The sequence below is a fragment of the Pollicipes pollicipes genome, unplaced genomic scaffold (assembly GCF_011947565.3).
Source record: "Pollicipes pollicipes isolate AB1234 unplaced genomic scaffold, Ppol_2.1 Scaffold_7231;HRSCAF=8579_pilon_pilon_pilon, whole genome shotgun sequence".
In the NCBI taxonomy this organism is placed as follows: domain Eukaryota; kingdom Metazoa; phylum Arthropoda; class Thecostraca; order Pollicipedomorpha; family Pollicipedidae; genus Pollicipes; species Pollicipes pollicipes.
Window position 1 is genome coordinate 31,583,014 of NW_023597034.1, and position 20,333 is coordinate 31,603,346.

The 20,333-nt window shown below is 60.3% G+C and overlaps 1 protein-coding gene across 1 annotated transcript; it reads right to left on the bottom strand.

Moving 5' to 3' along the window:
• Positions 1-3,714: 3,714 nt before the first annotated feature.
• LOC119109689 (coatomer subunit beta'-like) lies at positions 3,715-19,753 on the bottom strand. The gene is given in 17 exon segments (XM_037233418.1): positions 3,715-3,837; positions 4,210-4,366; positions 4,686-4,777; positions 4,779-4,808; positions 5,765-5,875; positions 6,288-6,495; positions 6,878-7,008; positions 7,351-7,467; positions 7,851-7,984; positions 8,267-8,466; positions 9,013-9,212; positions 9,634-9,824; positions 10,328-10,526; positions 10,864-11,012; positions 11,505-11,697; positions 12,295-12,453; positions 19,551-19,753. Coding segments are annotated over 16 exon segments (2,256 nt in total). The 5' UTR covers positions 19,554-19,753; the 3' UTR covers positions 3,715-3,837; positions 4,210-4,227.
• Positions 19,754-20,333: the final 580 nt, after the last annotated feature.

The window sequence follows — 20,333 nt, forward strand, 5'->3', positions numbered from 1 at the left end:
CGCTGTCTCAACAAACAGGCGCGACGACACGGCGGCCGGCCGACGCACGCGCACCATCGTCCAGGTACGAGCGGCGCGGAGCACGCGCTCACGCGCAGGGACTGGCGGCGCACAACACGGCCAGCCGCGCGCGTACCATCGTCCAGGTACGAGCGGCGCGGAGCACGCGCTCACGCGCAGGGACTGGCGGCGCGACGATAGCGACCGGCCGACGCGCGCGCACCATCGTCCAGGTACGAGCGGCGCGGAGCACGCGCTCACGCGCAGGGACTGGCGGCACGACACGGCAGCCGCGGAGGAGCGGGTGCGCTGCGCCGCCCGGTGTGGCGCCCGTCCGTCGCCGCGACACAGGCCAGTGGTCTCAGCTGGGACGGGATCACACGCCCGGCGCCCGCTCGGACGCTCCACTCCACCGCTGCGGTGCGCTCGGCCCGTGGCAGCGAGATTGTGTTCGGGATTCAGAGCCGGCCATGGTTCGGCATCCCGCCTTGCGCGGGAGACGGCGACGACAAATGAACATGGAGTTGCGTGCGTAGGCGACGACAACGATGTCCCTATTAACGGGACCTGACTCGCCATGAACTCGCTTCTCAAGCGCACAGCAACCTGTTGACCGAGCGAGGAAGTGTCAGCGTAGACACCAGGCGGGACATGACGCATAACTACAGAAACGAACGGCGAGGCCAGCCAGCACGGCAACGCGCACCGGCGCGCGCCTCGCCCCACCCATTACGGCCGGCTTATTTTCAAACGCGCCTAATTGATGCGGCTATTTAGCGGCATCTCCAAACAAACAGCGGCGCCGCCCACCTGGCCGCATAAATCGCCGCGCCTACCGCCGGAAAACACGGTAATGGCGGCCGTATCTCAGTCGGGGACAAACGCGCCGCGCGCGCGCCAGCGAGCCGGCGCCGCGGCGGCGGGGCACGGCCGCTCGCCGTCGCGTCGCTTCCGGCGGGAGGAACAGCCTCGGGTGCCGCCGCGCCGCGGCGGCGCACCGCCTGCGGGCGCCGCCGCCCCCCTGGGTCCGGCCCGCGCCGCCCGAGCCGCGCCGCGACGTGATCATCTCCCCGGCGGTCCGCCGCGCGCGGCGCCCGCCGTCGCCCGCGAGCCGCCGCGATCGTCTAGCCCCCGGCTGCCGACCATGTCTCGGTGGTCGTGCTTGTTCGTCAGCTGCAGGGAGGTCGTTTCGTCGGCGGACGGGCGCCCAGACCCTCGGAGAGCGGCACCGACGGCGGACGGCGCCCGCCGGGTCCGAACGGCCACGGACCGACCGGCGTTCCGGGCACGGTGCTCCCGGCATTGTCGCCGGGTGCCCACGCCAACGACAACACCGACACCCCGGCGAGGATCGCCCCCACCACAGGATGGGAGAGATACTGGGTATGGGTTCAGCTGTCTAAGCGACGCCGCTTAGGCCTAAAGCGTGGCGACTTGGCGCAGACTTGGCGCCACGTGGGTGCGGAGGCCTTGAGGTCTTTGCGGATTCCTTCTGAAGCAATGGAGCGACATCCCACGCCCAGACAGCATGCACAACGAAATCGCCACGCAGCCGCTTGGGCCTATGTTCGCCCAGCCGTCGCCGCGTCGCCGCGCGCTGTGCCATTTTAGCATACCTCGTGTGAGGACGGCGCCTGGCTCAGCGGTCAGAGAGTTCCAGCCCGAGTTATGTCAGCAAGCTCTCCCAAAGCAATCACTGACGACCTTCGGTATATCATGGCGGCTGGGGGACTACACCACAACAGCGTTGATTGAAAGGCCAGGCCGACGGAGCACTCTGGCTGTTGTCATCACCATCAGATTGACGAACGCTGACGCCTTGGTACTGGTTACTGCGCTGGGTGCCAGTGAACGAATCAGGCAGTCTGGCAGCCACCAGCGACCCTGTGGACTGCGCTCCCGCCGGACGGACTGCACTCCCCGTCGGACGGACTGCACTCCCCGCCGGGCTGCCAGCGCGAAGGCCGACTCCCAGGGCGGCTCACCCCTCCCCCGCCCCATCCCCACCGAGGGACCTGCCGCGCTGCCGGCCCGCACCAGCGTGATGACCCGCGGCGCCCCTCCGGGCCACTCACCCCTACGTCGATGTCGTCGTCTTCGCCCAAGGTTCATGTCGTCGAGGTCGAGATCCATCTCGAGCTCTCGCTCCAGCTGGGCCGCGTCCACCTTGGCGGTGGGCGCGGGCGCGGGGGCGGGAGTGGGGAACGGGGCGCGGAGGCGGGGGCGGGGCACAAGGCGCGGGCGCGGGGGCCGCCGGCGGCGCCGGGCTCGGCTTCAGGGGCTCGGCGGCCGGCCGTGGCGCGGGCGCGGCCGCCGGGTCGTCCGTGTCGGTCAGCAGGGGCGCGGCTGCTGACGACGCCGCCGCCGCTGCAGGCCACCCGCCGCCGCCGCCTCAGGAGCCGCTCGGCGCTCGCCGACACAGCCAGGGTCAGGGCGGCCCGGCCTGGTGGGCGACTGCATGGGCGCACGGGCCGCCGCCATCGGCACGGCAAACGGACACGGGACGCGAGCGATCGGGAGAGGCTTATGCGTGCGATCATGGCCGTTCTGATGACGCTCCCTCACCAGGGACCGTAGCCAGATTGCAGCCATGCTGAGGACATCATCCGAGCACTGCGTGACCATACGCAGCCGATGCGAACAGAGCCCAATGCACCATCACTACCTCATATGGCTATCCTCCAAACGACTGAGCGACGGAGCAAATGGGGTAATGCTCCACAGACATGATACACCGACCCGGTGTTGGAACCAAATGCTTGGACTTCAGGCGGTACAAACCGCCAAAAGAAGGCAATACCAAAGCGCAAACGCTTCCCCCAATCCGCAGCATCTCATCACGCGCCGCCCCTCACCTGAGTCCGGGTCCGAGAGGTCTCCGTTCTCCTGTGGCGCCTCCGGCGGCCGGTAGACGAACTTGCCGGCCTCGGTCGCCTCGGCCGTCTCGGCCAGCAGATCACGCTCCCAGTTGGGCTGCGGCGAGGGGCGCCGTCAGCACGGACGCGCGGGCGGGGCTGGCCGGCTGCGCCGCGACACACAGCGACGCTGCGGCACAGTCTGCCGCACCTGGCGCAGGCGGCGGCCGGCACCGCCCGCCCGCGCCACGCGGCCCGCTGATCTTCGAATGCAAGGAAGGCGAAGGGACAGTAACTGTGCTCCGTCCACGCACTTGCAAGCCGTCGTCGTAACTTAAGGAGGATATCGCTGGGATCGAAGGCGTATTCGCGACGTGGCAAGTAAGCGGAAGTGCTGTGGGTGGTGCTTTTGATAGAACGCAGTGACATAATGAGGGATCCTGTTCGCATCAATATAAACATACATGGAACAAACTGCGATTAAAAACAAACCGTTAAGGCCAAATCGCAGACACGGACTTCCAAGCATAACAAATGCCACGCCATCTTTACTTCTTTGATACATGTGCCGGAGTAATCGTCCAAATCCTCCAGTCAGTTTATGATCTGTCGAAAAATTACGCGGATGCATAAGGAAACCAATGCCTCACAATGCCCACGCTGTCACCCAACACGAGCACAGCATCCCCATCCCAGCACCAGCCGGTCCTGCACCGCCCCTTGTTGGCGTCAGCCGCGCTCGGCGCGTGGCGGCGCGCGCGGCGGTCGCCCTCACCGGCACCATGGCGGCGGCGCGCGCCGGCACCGGCCGGCGCGCTGCTGGCCGGCGAACTGATGCGCGCGCAGCGTGGCCGGTCGCTCCGGGAAGAGGTTCTCGTACTCGGCCGGGTCGGCCAGCGCGCGCGCCGCCTTCTCGCTGCTCTGGCTCAGCGACTGCTTCCAGAGGGCGACGACGCGCGACACCTCCGACGGCAGGTAGGTCCTGGCGGGGACGGCGGCGGTCAGGACAGGCGGTGGCGGCGGCGGCGGCCGATGGCGCGCTCACGGCACGCGGAGCCTCAGCTCGACTGAGCCGTCTGCCGGTGGATCGCGAGACCTGGAGCTCGACTCCTCGGCCCCGGGACAGCCTCTGCCGGCCCCACTCTCATTGAGATGCGGTGACGCTTGACAAACGCAGTGCAGCGAATAATGAGTAAGAGACGACCACAGGGGCGTCAAAACTCAGCGCCAGTTAGCACACGTGAGACCGAGGCGCGGCCGTCCTGACGTCAGGCGTGAGACAGGCGTTTGCCCCAGACCTGAGCCAGCGTCGTTCAGGGGCGCGTCCTGCGCGGACGGGGCGAACGGCGCTCACCTCGCGAAGAAGGCCGCCTCAGGCAGCCGCTTGCTCTGGATCAGCACGTCCAGACACTGGTCCAGGTGGCCGGTGATGAAGTAAGAGAGGAAGGCGACGTTGTTCTTGCCGCCGCTGGCCGCCGACTCGCCCAGCTTGGCCACCATACTGCCGTTGCCTGAGGGCACGGTGCTCCGATCAGCGCAGCCCAGCCCGGGTCAGGTCAGGTCAGGTCAGACCGAGCGGTCAGACCGCAGCACTCCCAGGGCCGCGCCTCCAGCGGTATCGGATAGCTCCGGCGTCGAACAGCTCGGAGCAGCGCCTCTGCAGCCGAGTCGCCGTTCCACCACCACCGCAGCGCTCCCCGCCGCCGGGGCGCCGGCTGACAGGGCGCGTCGACCGTGACCAGTCTGCCGACCGCTGACGGCTCCAGGGCCGGAGGGCGGCGGCGGCGGCGGCTGGTCGGCGGGCGGCGGCGGCGGCGGCGGGCGGCTCACCTGCGGCCGTGGCGCAGCAGCAGGCCGCCGTAGTCGTTGGCCTTGTGCAGACACGCCTGGGCCAGCCCCAGCTGGCCGCGGCTGGTGGCCAGGGTCCGCCAGCTGCTTCCACTTGGCCTCACTCTGCCAGGGCAGACGCGCCGAGTGAGCGCCCAGCGGCCCCCTCAGCACGGCGCCGGGGGGGAGGGGAATTCACCTCAGGCGGCAGCGGTGCAGTTTCGCAAAATTAAGTTCGAGGAGGGGGGGCTGAACAGTGAAAATAGCTAAAACTACGCCGAAAGTACGCAAAAAACGGGATTCTGCACTGGTTTGTCGTTTTCCTTCTCAATGTTGGGATCTAAGCTTCCCACCTTCGAATAAATAAGGAACTACGTCCCTAGGAGGCGGGTAGTTGGAAATCCATCGTCACTCAGCAAAGGAAAGTACCCACTGCCAACACTATAATATTATGCGAACATACAACACCAAAGTCCGCTAATAAAAAAGAATCTTTCTCAGGATTTCTCGTGACATTTGCGCATGCTGATCGACTTCCATTTTGTGCACAATGGACCACATGGACGATAGATGTTGGCACGAGCCCGCATTTCATATGTCACAAACACCGGGTTTATTACAAATCAGAGGGCTCCTACCCAAGTTGGAAAACATTGAGATCAATGCAGAAGTTCACTTCAACCTCAGTGATTCTTTGTAGGTCAAACGGGCCAAGCACCTGTTTGTTCATCTAGCAATAAAAAGACATTGAAAACACGAACCCTTTTAAACCGTGCTCTAAATCATAAAAGCCCTCATATAAAATCCTGTCATAAAAGCCTTCCACACTATATTCCATTTGTGAATACGGCACCATCACCTAGATGGAAGTCAAGCCACCTGCCCTTACTTCGAGCCCTCAGGAACTTACTCATTTGTCCGCACTAAGACAACAGTTAACCTTCATCGACCAAGTTACAAATACACAATAGCGTCCTGAGTCAAAACGTTGTCTGGGCCCCCTGCGCTGCTGTGCGGGCAGACTGTGCCCCGCCTAGTCAGCACCAGCGGCCAGGCGGCCCGCCACGGTCGCGCCGCCTCACCTGCTGTTCGACGGCCAGCTGGTAGGCGATCTTGAGCTCGCCCAGCTGCAGCGCCAGCTCGAACCGGTGCTCGGGGTCGGTGGAGACTGCCAGCGCCTGCTGCCGGAAGCCCTGCGAGCCGGCCGCACACCCCCGGTCAGGCCCGGCACCTACACACCCACACAGCGCGCCGGCGCCGCAGGCGGACGCGCTCCAGCGGGAGGCGTCTCCGGCCGAGCACGGGCCGCAGCCACAACACTTCCGGCTAAAATCGCCGAGTGTTGACTTGCGACGGCCGGCCAATCAGGCGGTACACGTGAACCCAGCAGGGTGGGGCCCCCTCCATCGGCCAGTGCCGTCGTCCTGCACGAGCGGGACGCGTCCGCCTCACGCCGGCAGCGGCGCCACACCAGCTGCGGTCCCGCCCCGCCCGCGGACTGACGCGGCTCGCGCACCCCAGCCCGCGGTGCCCGCGCTAGAGCGGCCAGCAGCTTCAGCCGAGCCGAGCTTCAGCCGCGCGCCACGGCCGGACGGCGCCGCGCACCTGCTTCTCGAGGAAGTGGGCCACGCGCGCGCGCTGCTCCTTGGGAATGGTGGGCAGCACGCGGTCGGCCGTCTGGAAGTCCTGCCGCATCACGGCCGTCTGGTACTCCAGCACCGAGAGCAGCAGCGAGAAGCCCACCACGTTCAGCTCCTTGTCGCCCAAGTAGAGCGAGTTGTCCTTGGGCAGGTAGCCCAGCAGGTACATGGTCCTGCGGCGACACGTGCAGTCGTGACACAGCAAGCGCCAGTCTCGTTGGAAGCAAAGTTGAGGGAAATTTCCTGTCGCAATGCTCTCACCTCATACATAATTCTGCGCTCAGTCAGAGGACAGCCAAGCAAGCGCGGCGAATGATGAGGCGGATGCGGGCAACACTCAGTCCAGTGAGAGGCGGTAGAAAGGAAAACCTACCGACCGCTCTTTGCGGGCGTCATCGCCAGCTGACGGGACAACAATACCGATGGCGTGAACTGTTGGCCGACGCACGCCCAGTGCCGCTGCCCAGCGAGCCAAAAGGACGCTCGACGGGACCGACCTGTGGCACACCACGCACGTCCGACCGCAGTCGCCGTGTGACCCGGGACTCAACGCACCTGTCCAGGTGGGCCACAGTCACAATCTCGCCGCCCACGTAGTAGTTGAGCCGGTTGACGCCGTTGGTGTAGATGAAGCAGTCTCCGACCCACAAGCCCGTCTTGACCGTCTCCTGCACCTCTCCCAGCACCTGCAGCGCGCGCGTCAAACAGCGGAGTCAGCCCGGCAGGAGCAAGGAGCGTTCGCACCGGCTGTCAAATAATCGGGGACGAGTCTGGCTCGAGGCGCACTCGCAAACCTTTCCAGACCAGCTTCGAAGCCCCTTAGTCCCGGCCACCGCACTTGAGAAGAAAAACAGCCCCTGTCCGCAGGTTTACCGCGGGTCCCTGTTGCAACACCAGCACAATCACCAGCGCAGGCCGCTCCAACACACCTCACTTGGTGTTGTCCCGATGATCACCTCGCATCTGATGCAGCAGACATCTCACGCCAGCCCCAGCCCGCCCCCGCTGAACCCCTTCGGTGCACTCACGTCGAAGGCGTCATCGACGCCGTCCTCAGTGACGCCCTCCTTGGTCTCCTGCGCCTTGGCCACCAGCTCCGGCGAGTACTTGAGCACGAAGTAGCTCTCCTCAGTCGCTATACACACCTGCCGACCATGGGAGTCAAGCGTGTCGGGCCGCGCAGTGGGAGCAGCTGTCGTTCCGCAGATCCGGCAGGCAACACAGGTGAACCGCACACGTGCGCACGCGCTGAAGGCCCGGCCCGGTGGCGTTCCACACGGCCTCTACTCTCGAGCTCCGCGCATGAACACACCCCCGCACCGCTCCCCCGACCGCTACCTCCTCCCCCAACAAACACCTGCTGATACTCAGGGCTGATAACAGGTCGGGAGCACACACAACAGCCACCCGCTGTGTGCTCCTCGCCCTGGCATCCGCGGTGAGTACAGCGCCCCCCCCCCCCCCCCCCCCCCCCCCATCGCCGTCGCAGCGCCGGGCGGACCCGCCGAGCCCGCGCCGGCCAACGCACCAGCGTGCCGCCCTCCGACCAGTACACGTGCTTGGGCTGGATCTCGATGCGGCGCACCAGCTCCAGACTCTCCCAGTCGTAGAAGGCCAGACCGGAGACGGTGCGCACTCCCAGCAGCTGGCCGCCGAATATCGCTGCGGCGGCGCACGCTCGGGTCAGAGCGGCGCACCCGCGCCGTGTCAGCCAGTCATTCACGCGTCACACACCAGCCGACTGTACGGCGCACACGCACGCAGTGGATGAAAATATCGATACGCCCGCGTGCGCTGGGCGCTGCTCGCGCAGGACAGCAAGAACAAGAAGGTCGTGGTCATTCGCCGGCAGATGCACGCCACATCGGGCCGGAGCACGCTGTGGACGAGAACACGCGCCGGTCCACAACCCACAGCCTCGGCGCCGGCGGGCCGTCAGCTCACCGTCGCAGCCGAAGTCTGGCTTGAATGTCTTCTTCTCCTTGAAGTTCTTGAACAGCTTGATGGTGGTGGAGTTCTCTCGCACGGCGTACTCGGACGAGTCGAGCGCCCACACAAACTCCTGCGCCGCGCCGAACGCCTTGTTGCGCAGCGCCATCGCCGTGTAGATGATGTACTCGCCGTCGCCGCAGACCACAACGAACCTGGCGGTCACCGAACGAAACGCTGGGACAAAAGGGCCTCGACCGACGCAGAATGACAGGCACGAACTGCGGCGCACCCGTGGGTAATTCAAGGCGCGTGCTTTGGAGGAGAACGGGGGACGCAGGTGTTGAACAGGATGTCACGGCCGTTCTCGATCCAGTCCACATATTATACTGGAGAGTATTAAGAAAAAACGACAACCATATTACCATAGTCCGCATGGCAGCGTCCGGCGCGGGTGCCCGCATAAATTAAGTTTGTAAACAACCCACATCGTTACAGCCTAAACAAACACTAAACACAAATAGGCCACCCTGTACCGGCGCAGGCCAGCTGCCCACGCCCACAACAGCTTTCACGTCCGCGGAAAGTGCCGCGCAATAAAAGCCACGAGCGCAGGGCAACCACCCTCCGGCTATCAGTAGACAGGTGGCTGAAGCACACCCGCGATTCTCGCTCACGCCTCAATCATCCCAAAACAGCCCCAGCTAGAACCAGACCTAAAAATACACCGGACACACGTGCTGCCCGCCCCGGCGGCTGACCTGCCGTTGGGGTTGTGCGCGATGGTCTGCGGGTAGATCTCGCAGCTGCCCATGTCCTTGACGGCCAGCGGCAGTCGCTCGCCGTCCGGCAGCTCGGCGTCCGTGATCGCCTTCAGGTTGGCCTGCTGGATCTCCGAGTGCTTGGCCCAGATGATCTTGCCGCTTGAGTCCATCGACATGGCCGGCTCCTCGCGACCCACCTGGCGGGCGGCGTCGCGTCGGGGCGTCAGCGAACCGGGTCGCACGCGGGGAGCGCGCGCCACATCGACCACCGGTCAGCTGGTGCCAACACGCGGTGGCTCCGTTCGAGCCCCTGACGCTACAAGCCACGCGTCGCACAGCCCTCCTTCTACGCGAATACGTGCCGTTACGATGGAGAATGACCGCGGTACGCGATAGTCCCGACGCCCATCGCCGACACCACTGTCGAACGCGCCCCAGGTCGAACGGCATGCAGGACCCGGACTCGGAGCAGCCGGTCACCACGGCCGCGCACCGCTTCCTCCCACCGCTCTCCAGACCTGCGCCGTCCTCCGGGGCTTCCCGCCCGCCGCAGAGCCGCGGCGCGCCCCACGCGCCGCCACCTGGCGTCCGAAGGCGGCCGGCCGAGCGCCGACTGACCTTGATCATGATGCTGCCCTCGTCGTAGCCCATGGCCACGTTGTTGGTGGCGCGCGTGGCCGTGATGGTCCAGACGCGCTCCAAGCCGTAGTTGAGCGTCGACTCGAGCCGGTACGTGTTGGCGTGCCAGATGCGCACCGTCCCGTCCTCCGAGCCCGTCATGATGATCGGCAGCTCCGGGTGGAAGCACACTGCAACGACGCCACACCCGGTCGGCGCGCGTTGTGCACGAAACCGTCACGCGACACGCGCGCCGGGCATGAGCGCACTCTCAGATGGTGACCATACGTGCCTTAGTTTCATACACAGAATGGGCGTTGGCGTATGTGCATGTGCGTGCGTCACACCAAATCACTGACTGCACGCACGACACTGCACGATGTAACGCATGGTGGAGTGTCTGGCGTGCTCAGTGCAATACTACGATACAGTAGACGGTTCACCCAGCCAGAAAGCCTTAGCGCCTTAACAAATGCCGACGCAAGCGAAGCCTACAGTAACCGGAAGTGTTGGTCCTTCCCAGACTCGCAACGTGTTGCATGGTGAGTCTGGGAAGGAAATCTACACCGACGCGTAGGTGTGACGTGCCCCCGACAACCTTATCACCATAAATGCCACAGCGACGCCAATGCGGAGCCCGTTTCCCCCACCCCCACCCGGGCGCCTCCGGCTGGGCCGCGGCGCGTGCACGCACCTGCCGAGATGTTCTGGGCGTGGCCCTCGAGCGTCTGCACGCACGTCTTGTTCTGGTAGTCCCAGATCTTCACCAGCCGGTCGTCGGCGCCCGAGATGAGGTACGGCTTGTCACCGCCGTGGTAGTAGTCGACGCAGTTGACGCCCTTGTCGTGGCCTTCCAACGTGAAGTTGGGCGTAGCCGAGCCCAGCTGCCACACCTGCCGCGGGGGTGGGCAGAGGTCGGAGGTCAGCACGGTAGCACCGCCTACATCACGGCCAGACGCTACCGCCTCCCGCTTGGCCCATTGGTTCAGCAGGCTGTATACTGGCGAGAGTTCAGAAGGCAAGCGGAAGCACCGACGATTTGTTCATAGCTATTTTCCCAAAATGCAGACAGGACCATGAAACCCGAAAGCAGCGGAGTACGTTGGCAAAGGATGGCTGCAATGGATGCGCACATAATATCCAAGCATGAGTGCTTTCTAGGATGGCTACTCAGATCGAACCACAGCTCAAGAAGCAGGCTGCGGGCTCCCAACTGAGCTGGTCACACACCTTAACCGTCCGGTCGAGGGAGGCGCTGGCGAAGGTGTTGTTGTCTTTGGGGTTGACGACAATCTGCATCACATAGTGGGTGTGACCTTCGAACACCTGCTGGCAGGCCCACAGCTTGTCCCAGTTCCACAGCTTGATCATCATGTCGTCTGCGGACGGAGAGGAGAGCCGCGGCGGTCAGCGGCTTCTGCCACGGCCGGCGAGCGTGCCTCTGCCAAGCGCGCAGAGACGCTCGCGGTCCTCCGAGTGAGTGTGAAGTGTGGCGCGTGAGTCAAAGGAGTTAACGGAGCCATCACCAGCCACCGCCAAGAGCCGTTTGCTTACAGAAAATTAGATCTTATCCACGCGATGCACGTTGCTTAAAAGTGGCAACTTCATATCAGCAGACGGAACGCTATTTTTCTACAGTAACGTCATGGTAACACCTTGGGCGCTCCTACCACCTCAAACACGAAGAGAGAACGTCTGGAGAACGCCCACACGGAAGCTCCACCCACCACGGCAGCACGGCTGTCACCACAGCTAACGCGCAGCCTCCCGACCCCACGCCAGCGCCAGCCCGCGCTGGCGCTGCGCCGCGGCGCGTCCCCAGCGCCCCGCCCCCAGCCTCGCCGGCCGGGTCGGCGTCGCCGCTGCCGTACCGCTGCTGGTGAGGATGAACGGCTGCGTGGGATGGACGGCGATGCAGCGGATGTAGTCCGAGTGGGCGTCGAACATGTGGCTGCGCTCCAGCGTGTTGTAGTTGAACACGCGCACCTGCATGTCGTCTGAGCCAGTGATGATCCAGTTCTTGCGCGGCACAAACTTGACGGCGCGCACCGGCAGGTCGCACACCTGCCGCGCGCCAAGGTCAGGTCAGTCAGGTCAGTGGGGGAAGGGTTGCGGGGCACAGACGACGGCACTGCGCTGCCGCGAAGATGTTGATGTAAAGACACGGAAAGAACGGAAAAAAGACACAGAACACGTGCGTCAATCCTCGGCAAGGTGGCGGCGAATGGACGTGCGCAAAATGGTACAAAACGCCACGCGACAGACAGATTGACAGCACACCACGCTACGTCAGCCTGAACGTGGCGCCGGCGAATCACAGACGTCAGGCCACCGTGGCGCAGCCAGGGACACGCCCAGGAGTGAGCCAAATCGAGTCATAGGGGTCCCTTTCATGCAGGGAGCTCCCCTTCGCTGCTTAGGGACCATGCTCTTTATTCAAGGATCTTTATGGCTCGGGATCCCATTTTTATGTATGGAGGGCCCATCTTGGGATATCTTGGAAGCCGAACGGGTGTCTTGAATTGCTAAAAAGTCACAAAGGGACCCGCCACCTCCCAGAATGGGGGCGGGGGAGCATGGCCCCAACATCTCTCCCTCCGCTACGCCAATGTCAGGTCGCTCGGCTAATGCAAGCCGCCCACGAACTATGCCAGAGCGTACCTCGAACGATTTGATGAGCTGCGAGGTCTCGTGGTTCCACACGTGCACGTTGCCGTTGTAGAGCGAGGCCAGCATCCATGGCTCGGTGGGGTGGATGTCCACGCACTTGACGCGGTCTGAGCGCGCCGTCAGCTTCCGCTTGATGTCCAGCCGCAGCGGCTGCAACACACACAGGGGGTCACCATCGCTATCACGCGCCCGCTGAGGCGTCGCGCCGGTCAGGGCTCGGCAGCGATATCAGCTCCAGCATGCTGACGGGGCGAAACTCGCTAACGTCCCGCCGGTGGCGCGGTATGCGGGCACCCGTCCCACACGACCCCGCACGAGAGCACACGAAACTGAGGTGTTGTTCCTGTGGTGGTCAATCCCGCAGCTCCATGGGCTTTGGCTACTTGGCTCGAGGTTTCACACAGGACACATGTTTGCAAACATGTTGTCTATCTGTCATCACGCCATGCATGGAATAGTGACGCTCGAAAAGGATCCTGCAAAAGCGGGATCATTTGCATAAAACGCACGTTTTCCGATACGGCATAGCTATTACTGTCTTTGACACTGAAAAGTGTATCAGTTGTATTTTAATACATAATAAGCTTCATTCAGCGTGTGTTCAAACGATTACACGTTCAATGTAATACAGAATAATATGCGCAATTCATTTAATGTTGACATATAATGAGTGTCGACGACCTCATCCATAGCATGCTATACCACAGGTTAAAGAACATAAAAGTTCCTGGGTGAACTGCTCCCTCTCAACTAAAGAAGATAAAGAGAGAGAAACCGAGAGGAAGTGTCCGTTTTCATCGCATCTTCCGACACCGGCATGGCGGACCGGATAACAGCCACCGACTACATGATGACGAATCTGACCGAGTCGGACTCGTGCGACTCGCTGCCGTATTGGGTGCGCCGCCCGAGCCCCGAGCCGCTGCCCGGCCTGGCGCAGTCCGAGTCGATGCTGTTCCTGCCCGTGCATGACCTGGGCACGGTACGGCCGCACCAGATAATGGGTACGCCCGACGAGCTCTACACGGAGGCGGCGCGCCGAGAGCTGCAGCAGTTCCCGGGCCTGGTGGCGCCGTCGCCGGCGCCGCCGCAGCACGTGCTGCTCGAGCATGTGGCGGCCGACGAGTTCTGGCGCGACGAACCGGAGGACGCACCACCCGAGGCCGACCGGCCGCTGGCCGTGTGGCGGAGCTTCCTGGCGGCGCGCCGGCGCCAGGAGCGGCTGCTGGCCGGCCGCACGCACCGGCCGCCGGCCGCGCTCGCCATGCACAGCGGCGGCGACTTCCTACTACGCGCCGAGCGCCAGCTGGAGCGCACGCTGGTGCACGGGCCGGCGGCGGCACGGCCGGCCGGCCACGGCTTCTGGCGGCTGGCCAGCCGCTTCGGCGGCGAGCTGCACGGCCTGCAGGAGACGCTGAGCGCCGAGCGCGGCCAGCAGCGACCGCGCGTGCCCGAGCGGCTGCACGTGGCGCGCGTCATCCGCGAGGAGCGCGGCACGGCGCCGCTGCCAGGCGGTGAGACAGGCGCGCGCGCCGGCGCCTTTCACCGCGACTGCCGGCCGGCGGCGCCGCCCGAGCAGCAGGACCTGGTGGTGGTGGGCCACGCCGTCAGCCGCGAGGACGAGGCGCCGGCGCCGGCGGCCGAGAGCCGGCCCGCGTCGGCCGCCTCCGACTCGGCGTCCGAGAGCTGCTGGTCAGACGTGGCGGCCGGCGGGCCGCGCCTGCTGCTGGCCGGCTGCGAGGCCGTGTACCGGCGCGCCGCCTCCTCGCGCACCGCGCCGGCCGTCAACGCCGCCGTCAGCCTGTCGGCGGGCGCCGGCCGCCTCTGTCGGCGCTTCGTGCCGCTGGCCAACGGCGGCCCGGTGGCAGTGTATTACAGCTGGCGGGCAGTGCCGCGGCCCAACCACTTCACCGGCCGCCATCCAACGCCGGTGTTCTTTTTCGACAGCGGGCCGGGCGTGGCGCTGCCGGGCGCCGCCATCCAGCTGCCGATCGTCTTCTACGCGGCCGCGCCCGGCCTCTACTCGGAAGAGTGGGACCTGGTGACGGTGCCGCGGCTGGAGGGCGGCGCGCCACTCCGGCTGCGCCTGTACGGCCTGGCCGGCCTGCTCGACCCGCACGGGCCTGATCGACGGCAGCTGACGCTGGAGCTGGAGCGGGGCGTGGCGCGCGCCGCCGCCCGCCACGTGCTCGAGCTGCTGTTGCGGCGCGCCACGCTCAGGGAGGAGGTGCCGCCGGCGCCGCGGCCGGCCGACACGCTCGAGATGCGCTTCCGCTCGTCCAACCCAGGCCTCCAGTACCGCACCGAGGTGGTGCGGCAGCTGATGCAGCTGCACCTGGACGTGGTGGCCGCGCGCGAGCCGCCCGAGCGGCGACGCGGCTCACGCCGCGGCCGGCGCCGCGGCCGCGCGTCGGAGGCGCCGGTCGAGCCGTGGGACCTGAGCTGCGCCGGCCTGAAGGCAGCCGTGCTGGCGCTGGAGCGCGGCGCCGACCAGGACCGGCTGCTGACGCGTCTGTACGAGCTGGTGGAGCTGCTGTGGCGGCCGGCCGACTGGCCGCCGCCCGTCTCGGCCGCCACCGTCGTCCGCTCCGGCCTCGTGATCGTGATCCAGCGCTTCTCGGAGGCGGCCGCCGAGCTAGAGCTGCGGCTGGGCGCGCCGCGTGCCGCCGCCACCGCCACCGCTACGCCCGAGCCGGCCGAGCCGGCCAGCGCTAGCTCGCCGCAGCAGCAGGCGGCCGGCAAGCGCGGCGCGCGCGCTGCCGAGCGCCGCGAGCGCAAGAAGCGCTCGCCCAAGAAGCCGCCGTCGCCGGTGGAGGGGCGCGGTCGCGGCCGCGCGCCGGCGGTGCCCGTCACCGACTCTGGTCAGAGCGTGACTGGCGGCGAGGCGCCGGGGCCGGCGGCGGCAGGCGCCACACCGGCCACACCGGCCGTGGCGCCGGCCGTGCAGGCCCGCCTGCGCCGCGGCCTTTACGCCATCATGCGCTCGCTGCTCTCCGACTTCCTGGAGGACATCACGGAGCCGCTGGAGGCGGTGGCCAGGCCGCCCGACGAGTTCCTCATCTGCGACAGCATGTGCGGTTCGCAGCGGAAGTAGAGGCGGGACGCGACGTGTCCACCACTGCTGGTGTGGCACATCAGGACGGCTCGAGCAGCGGGCTGGCCGGCGCGGCGAACGGAACGGCATCCCAATGGAGCTTTGTGATGACTGTGTATCTGCTGAGCTGCCCATCCCCGACCGGACGGATAGTCTACGGTGATACCGACCAAGCGTCGGTGCCTTGCTGGGGGCATCACTACAATCGGTTTAAGGGTGTCACTGTTAAGTGAATTGTTGCCTTTAAATCTGCACTGTTATACATGTGATTTGTGTTAACGTTAAATCCAAAGTTACCTTACAGTCATTTTAAGAGTGGCGATTGTGCATACAACATTATTAAAGTTCCAACTCTCGTTTCAGCGCCAATAAGACGAGAACATTACGCCGAACACCAAGGACAACATGCCCATGCACCCAAGCTTATCTTACCGCTGTGACTGCAAATAAGCGAACTGCAACCAAAACAACGAAACAATGGACACAAACCCGCTGTCGGCTTTTGCCTCGGCTCGTAACGACGATGACCAGTCAATAACTTCCATGTACAGATGCCTCTACTGTGGCTGCAATTATATGTTTGTGTAATCTACGCCGCTTTTGCGAGGCGTACAACGTGCCTTCTACCAGGCAGGTTCTTTCAGGCTAACGAGAATACGTACAAACGACCCCTGGATGATTCCAGGAGACTATATAATAAACTTGTTCAGTGGGCACCAAAACGTCCCAACGTCCATACTGTTCAGGAACCTCTTCCCAGTTTTATGGCAATGTCTGTATCCTTCTTTCTCAATGCATCACGATGCAATCTTGTACAGCTAATTATCAATTCTTTGTGCATTGAGCACATTACCCAAACTGTTTGTGACATCATAACACAGCCTTGGACTGTCAGTTTTCAAACCTGTATGCACCTTGCCAGCAACCTTCAACTTTCTCCACATCACTTCATTACCCTACAATACAAACTGATTCCCAAAGGTCTGCAAAGCAACATCTAGTGAAGAGCGTTGTTTCGCGCAGCCAAAACCATTTTGTGTGTCATTGGGGCTTTACGACGCACCCAGCTGCTGAGGCTATACGGCGTCCCTACCTCTCACCATGGCAGGGAGGGCGGGCAACGCGGGGAATCGAACCCCGTAACTCTGGTTTCCCAGACGCGCAGTGCTTAACGCAGGCGCCAAAACCATTTTTGCACCCACTGGAACTTATGGCATCAGCAATTATCGCACAAGTTTTGAGGAGTGGTTGAGATAAGGCGTTAGCAGTGCGGACAGATACGGGTATTTTGGGACACCTGCCCTCATCTTCTGTTCAAGTATGCATGCAACATTCGGGATGGTTTGGTTATGCTGCCATTGTCAGGTGTTAATAGGTTCTGGAAATGACCACCTGGTTTTGGCTTTCAGCCATGTATGAGTCAGCACTGAGAAGATGCATGGTATGTTAGGAGCAAAAGGTCATGCAAGACCATTTTCTTTGCAGAGTAAAATGCTAGCTGCAGTAAAGGAATAACATCACAAAGCTGAGCAGTTTGAGTTTGCATGGAGCTAAACCAGAGCTAGATTGTTAAAAGACCTAAGCCAAAGCCAGCTGTTGATAATGACATTAGGCCAAAGTTTGTAGTTTTAAAAAAGCCACTTTGATCTTGAATTCAATGTCCAGCCACCTGGGTGGCAGGGATGCCAATATTTTGTCATTACATTATACCTGCAGCTTGGGGTTCATGCCTGTTGCCCCTCCCCTCACTAAAAGTCAGCCAATCAGAACATCTGGGTAGTGGTCATCCCAGCATCTAAGCACCTCAGGCTTGACAAATGGGCCTGGCATGTCAAATGTCTGGGTTCAGGATCAAAGGGCAAAGAATAGGCCTAGCATTTGTGCGCAGAGGGTGCTGAAGAACCAGGATTCTGGCAGCATGAATTTATAGTCACATGCTACACACCATACTGAATGAATTCTGAAGTGCTGCAGCTGTGGAAAATGGCTAGAAACCAAGTCTGACTCCAAAGCCATTGAACAAAAAATGTGACCTCACAAAGCCAGAGTCAGCTTCATCTACATGCCCAGACCTTTTTACAGCAAGCCAGCATCATCACAAACATAGCGCATAAGCGTGATGTCCTCTGAAATACATTATGGAAAATCCTAAAACCTTAGGTAACATACATTTCCTCTCAGACACAAACAGAGGCATCCATTACACATGGGATCTTCACTACACAGGTGTATAAAACCATCCAATGAGATTGGAAGTGTGATTCGGCCTGAGTGATTAAGGTGTCATTAACATTTAAATTTTAAAAAACTTGAATGGCAAGTTGAAGGCCAAATATGCATCACCATGACATATTGAGCCTAACTTTGCCACTCTGGATAATGTATTACTTAGATAGTCTCATCATTACTGCTATGCTACACAAAGTGATGAACCCTACCTGGAATCATTCCCAAGACCTACCATGCCAAATACACTGTGAAGAGCCAACAGCAGATGGTTCAGCTGAAGAATGACAGAAAGGCTGTAGATACAGCTGATCAAGAAATGTTCACAAAGTTCACCCACATGGGGAATACATGGGAGTTATGGGTATCACTGATGAAGATCCCTGCTTCATTTTTTGATAGAATTCTGATAAATATACACAATCTGGTTATCAAAAATGCATCATGTAACAAGACATCAAACTAAGCATTTATACACATGCAAGCATAAAATCCAGGTTTCCAAAATTAATGCTCACACTGGCATGTATAACACAACTTCACAACTGAAATGGAGGCCATAATTCAGCTTGACACCTTGCTCAACCACCCAGACCAATAAAGATCTTCTTGTGCATTGTTCAGCAATCCAACAGCCACCAAATTCCCAGTGATGGCACAGCCACCATGTGGTTGTTGTAGTCAAATTGTCATATCATGCCCTACAAACCCAGCAAAGTCCCCTGTATTCAGTGGGATCATTGCTGGTCTTGCCTATATGTGGGGCCTTCCATAATTTATGCTATGCGTGGAGGAATGGGGGGGGGGGAGATTAATGAAATGTAATAGAAGGACAACAGGGAAAAGGTCAGGATTTAAATTGCTCAACATTATGCACAGGCATGGTTCCTTAAAAAATTAAAACCTAAAGGCTGCATATTATAGGCTTCCTCTCATGACAAGGAGCAGTGCTATCATTTGTGTCATATCTCTAGCCCCATTAGGATTAAACAGACATCACATGTAACAGTGTGACAAGGGAAGCAGGGGCGGAGGGGGGGGGGGGGGGTATCCACACATTCATTGCACAACCAGATGGAAAGGGAAGGTTTGACAGTAAAAATTAACTACCATTCATTCATCAAATCCTACAGAGCAAATGAGTAGTATTTAATAGGCCAGATCAATAACTTTGGGCAGAATACTCATATCACTTATAGAATAAGTGCCCTGTCCTTATCCTTCCCAGTTACCCTAGTTGGTAGAACACAATCATAATACCCTTATTAAAATCCCAGCAATTCCACAGAGAAAATTCACATGGTGATGCATACATGCATGAAAACAGAATGCACTCCAGTCCTCCTCAGGATTCCATTACACCTGGTGATGGTAGTTAGCTGACTAAAAGGCTGCAGGGTGCTGCTGGTATAGTGCTTAACATGCATGTGTTCACTGCTACACTTCTGGAAGACCAGAGGTACATAAATTGATTCCCTGTGGTGTTCACCCCTCCTCCCAGAGTCATAGGCAGGTGATGCCATATAGCCTCAGCTGCTGAGTGTGTCTTTAGTCCCATTGATGATGACATAAAGGAGGGGCTGTGTGAATACTGATATACTTGACAAGAATGACAGTACGGTCATTTCATATCATGTCTGATCAGCTTACCATATCCTACACAAACTGCATTCCTTTGCCATGCAGGAGTAACATGAAATGCCAGAATTAGCAAAATGGGGAGTTCATGACAGTAGACAACTAGTGCCTGGTGGCATTCCTGTGGTACATGCCCATCTTCCCACCATTACTGCACAACAAAAGGTCTATTCCATCAGCACGTTCACCAATCACAGGTAACCTGTCCCCGGCAAGACTAAAGCATTAAGAGGCGCAGCACACCTACATGGATATTTTCTTTCTCAAAGCCGGCCTCCACTATCCTTACCATTTTGGAATTAGTTGATCACTAGTTATCGGCTGGAACTCCAGATCAATGCAGTCTCTTCCTTCGATATGTTTGTCCCGATAAATTCTTCTTCATGCAGGCTCAGGCAGACAAGTGAGATGGAGCCAGGCCACTCTTAAGATGAACCAACAACCATTCACACAACATACGCTCCAACGCAAACTTGATAGCGAGCCACCGCATATGTACAGAAGGCAAACCATGGATGATACATATGCGACGCACTATAGCCAGCTTGTCAGGTTTATAGAGATGAAAAGGAGCACCAATATTGAACTTGCCATTTTATGATGAGATAAATCAAAATTGTGTAATATCTGTGCACTCATCTAGCGCTATATTTCGCATATGTGCCTGGTATATTTTTTCAATTTCACTGGCAAAGGTTCATTACTTCTAATTACGAAATATATGATGAAACTACGAGCTGACACAACTCTTGCAATTCTAAACCCATCCCTCCTTTCTTTACGTGGCTTGGAAATACGTACTAAAACGCTGTCAGATTGTAACTTGTACATTTCAACACTGCAGAACTGTACATACGGCAGCAGTCGAAAACGAACAACAAAAGGGGATGTGTACATGAGGTTTTCAAATCGCGACAGGCTGATCAAATTATTGCCTTATAACGGGGTCTAGATCGTTCAATACATAAGGGTGTAAAACTAAGAAATCATTTCCGTGCCGGGCTGAAGAAGCGTACGCTGACACTCCTCCAAATTTTTGTTTCTGGAATATATAAGCATGCCTTATTTATGA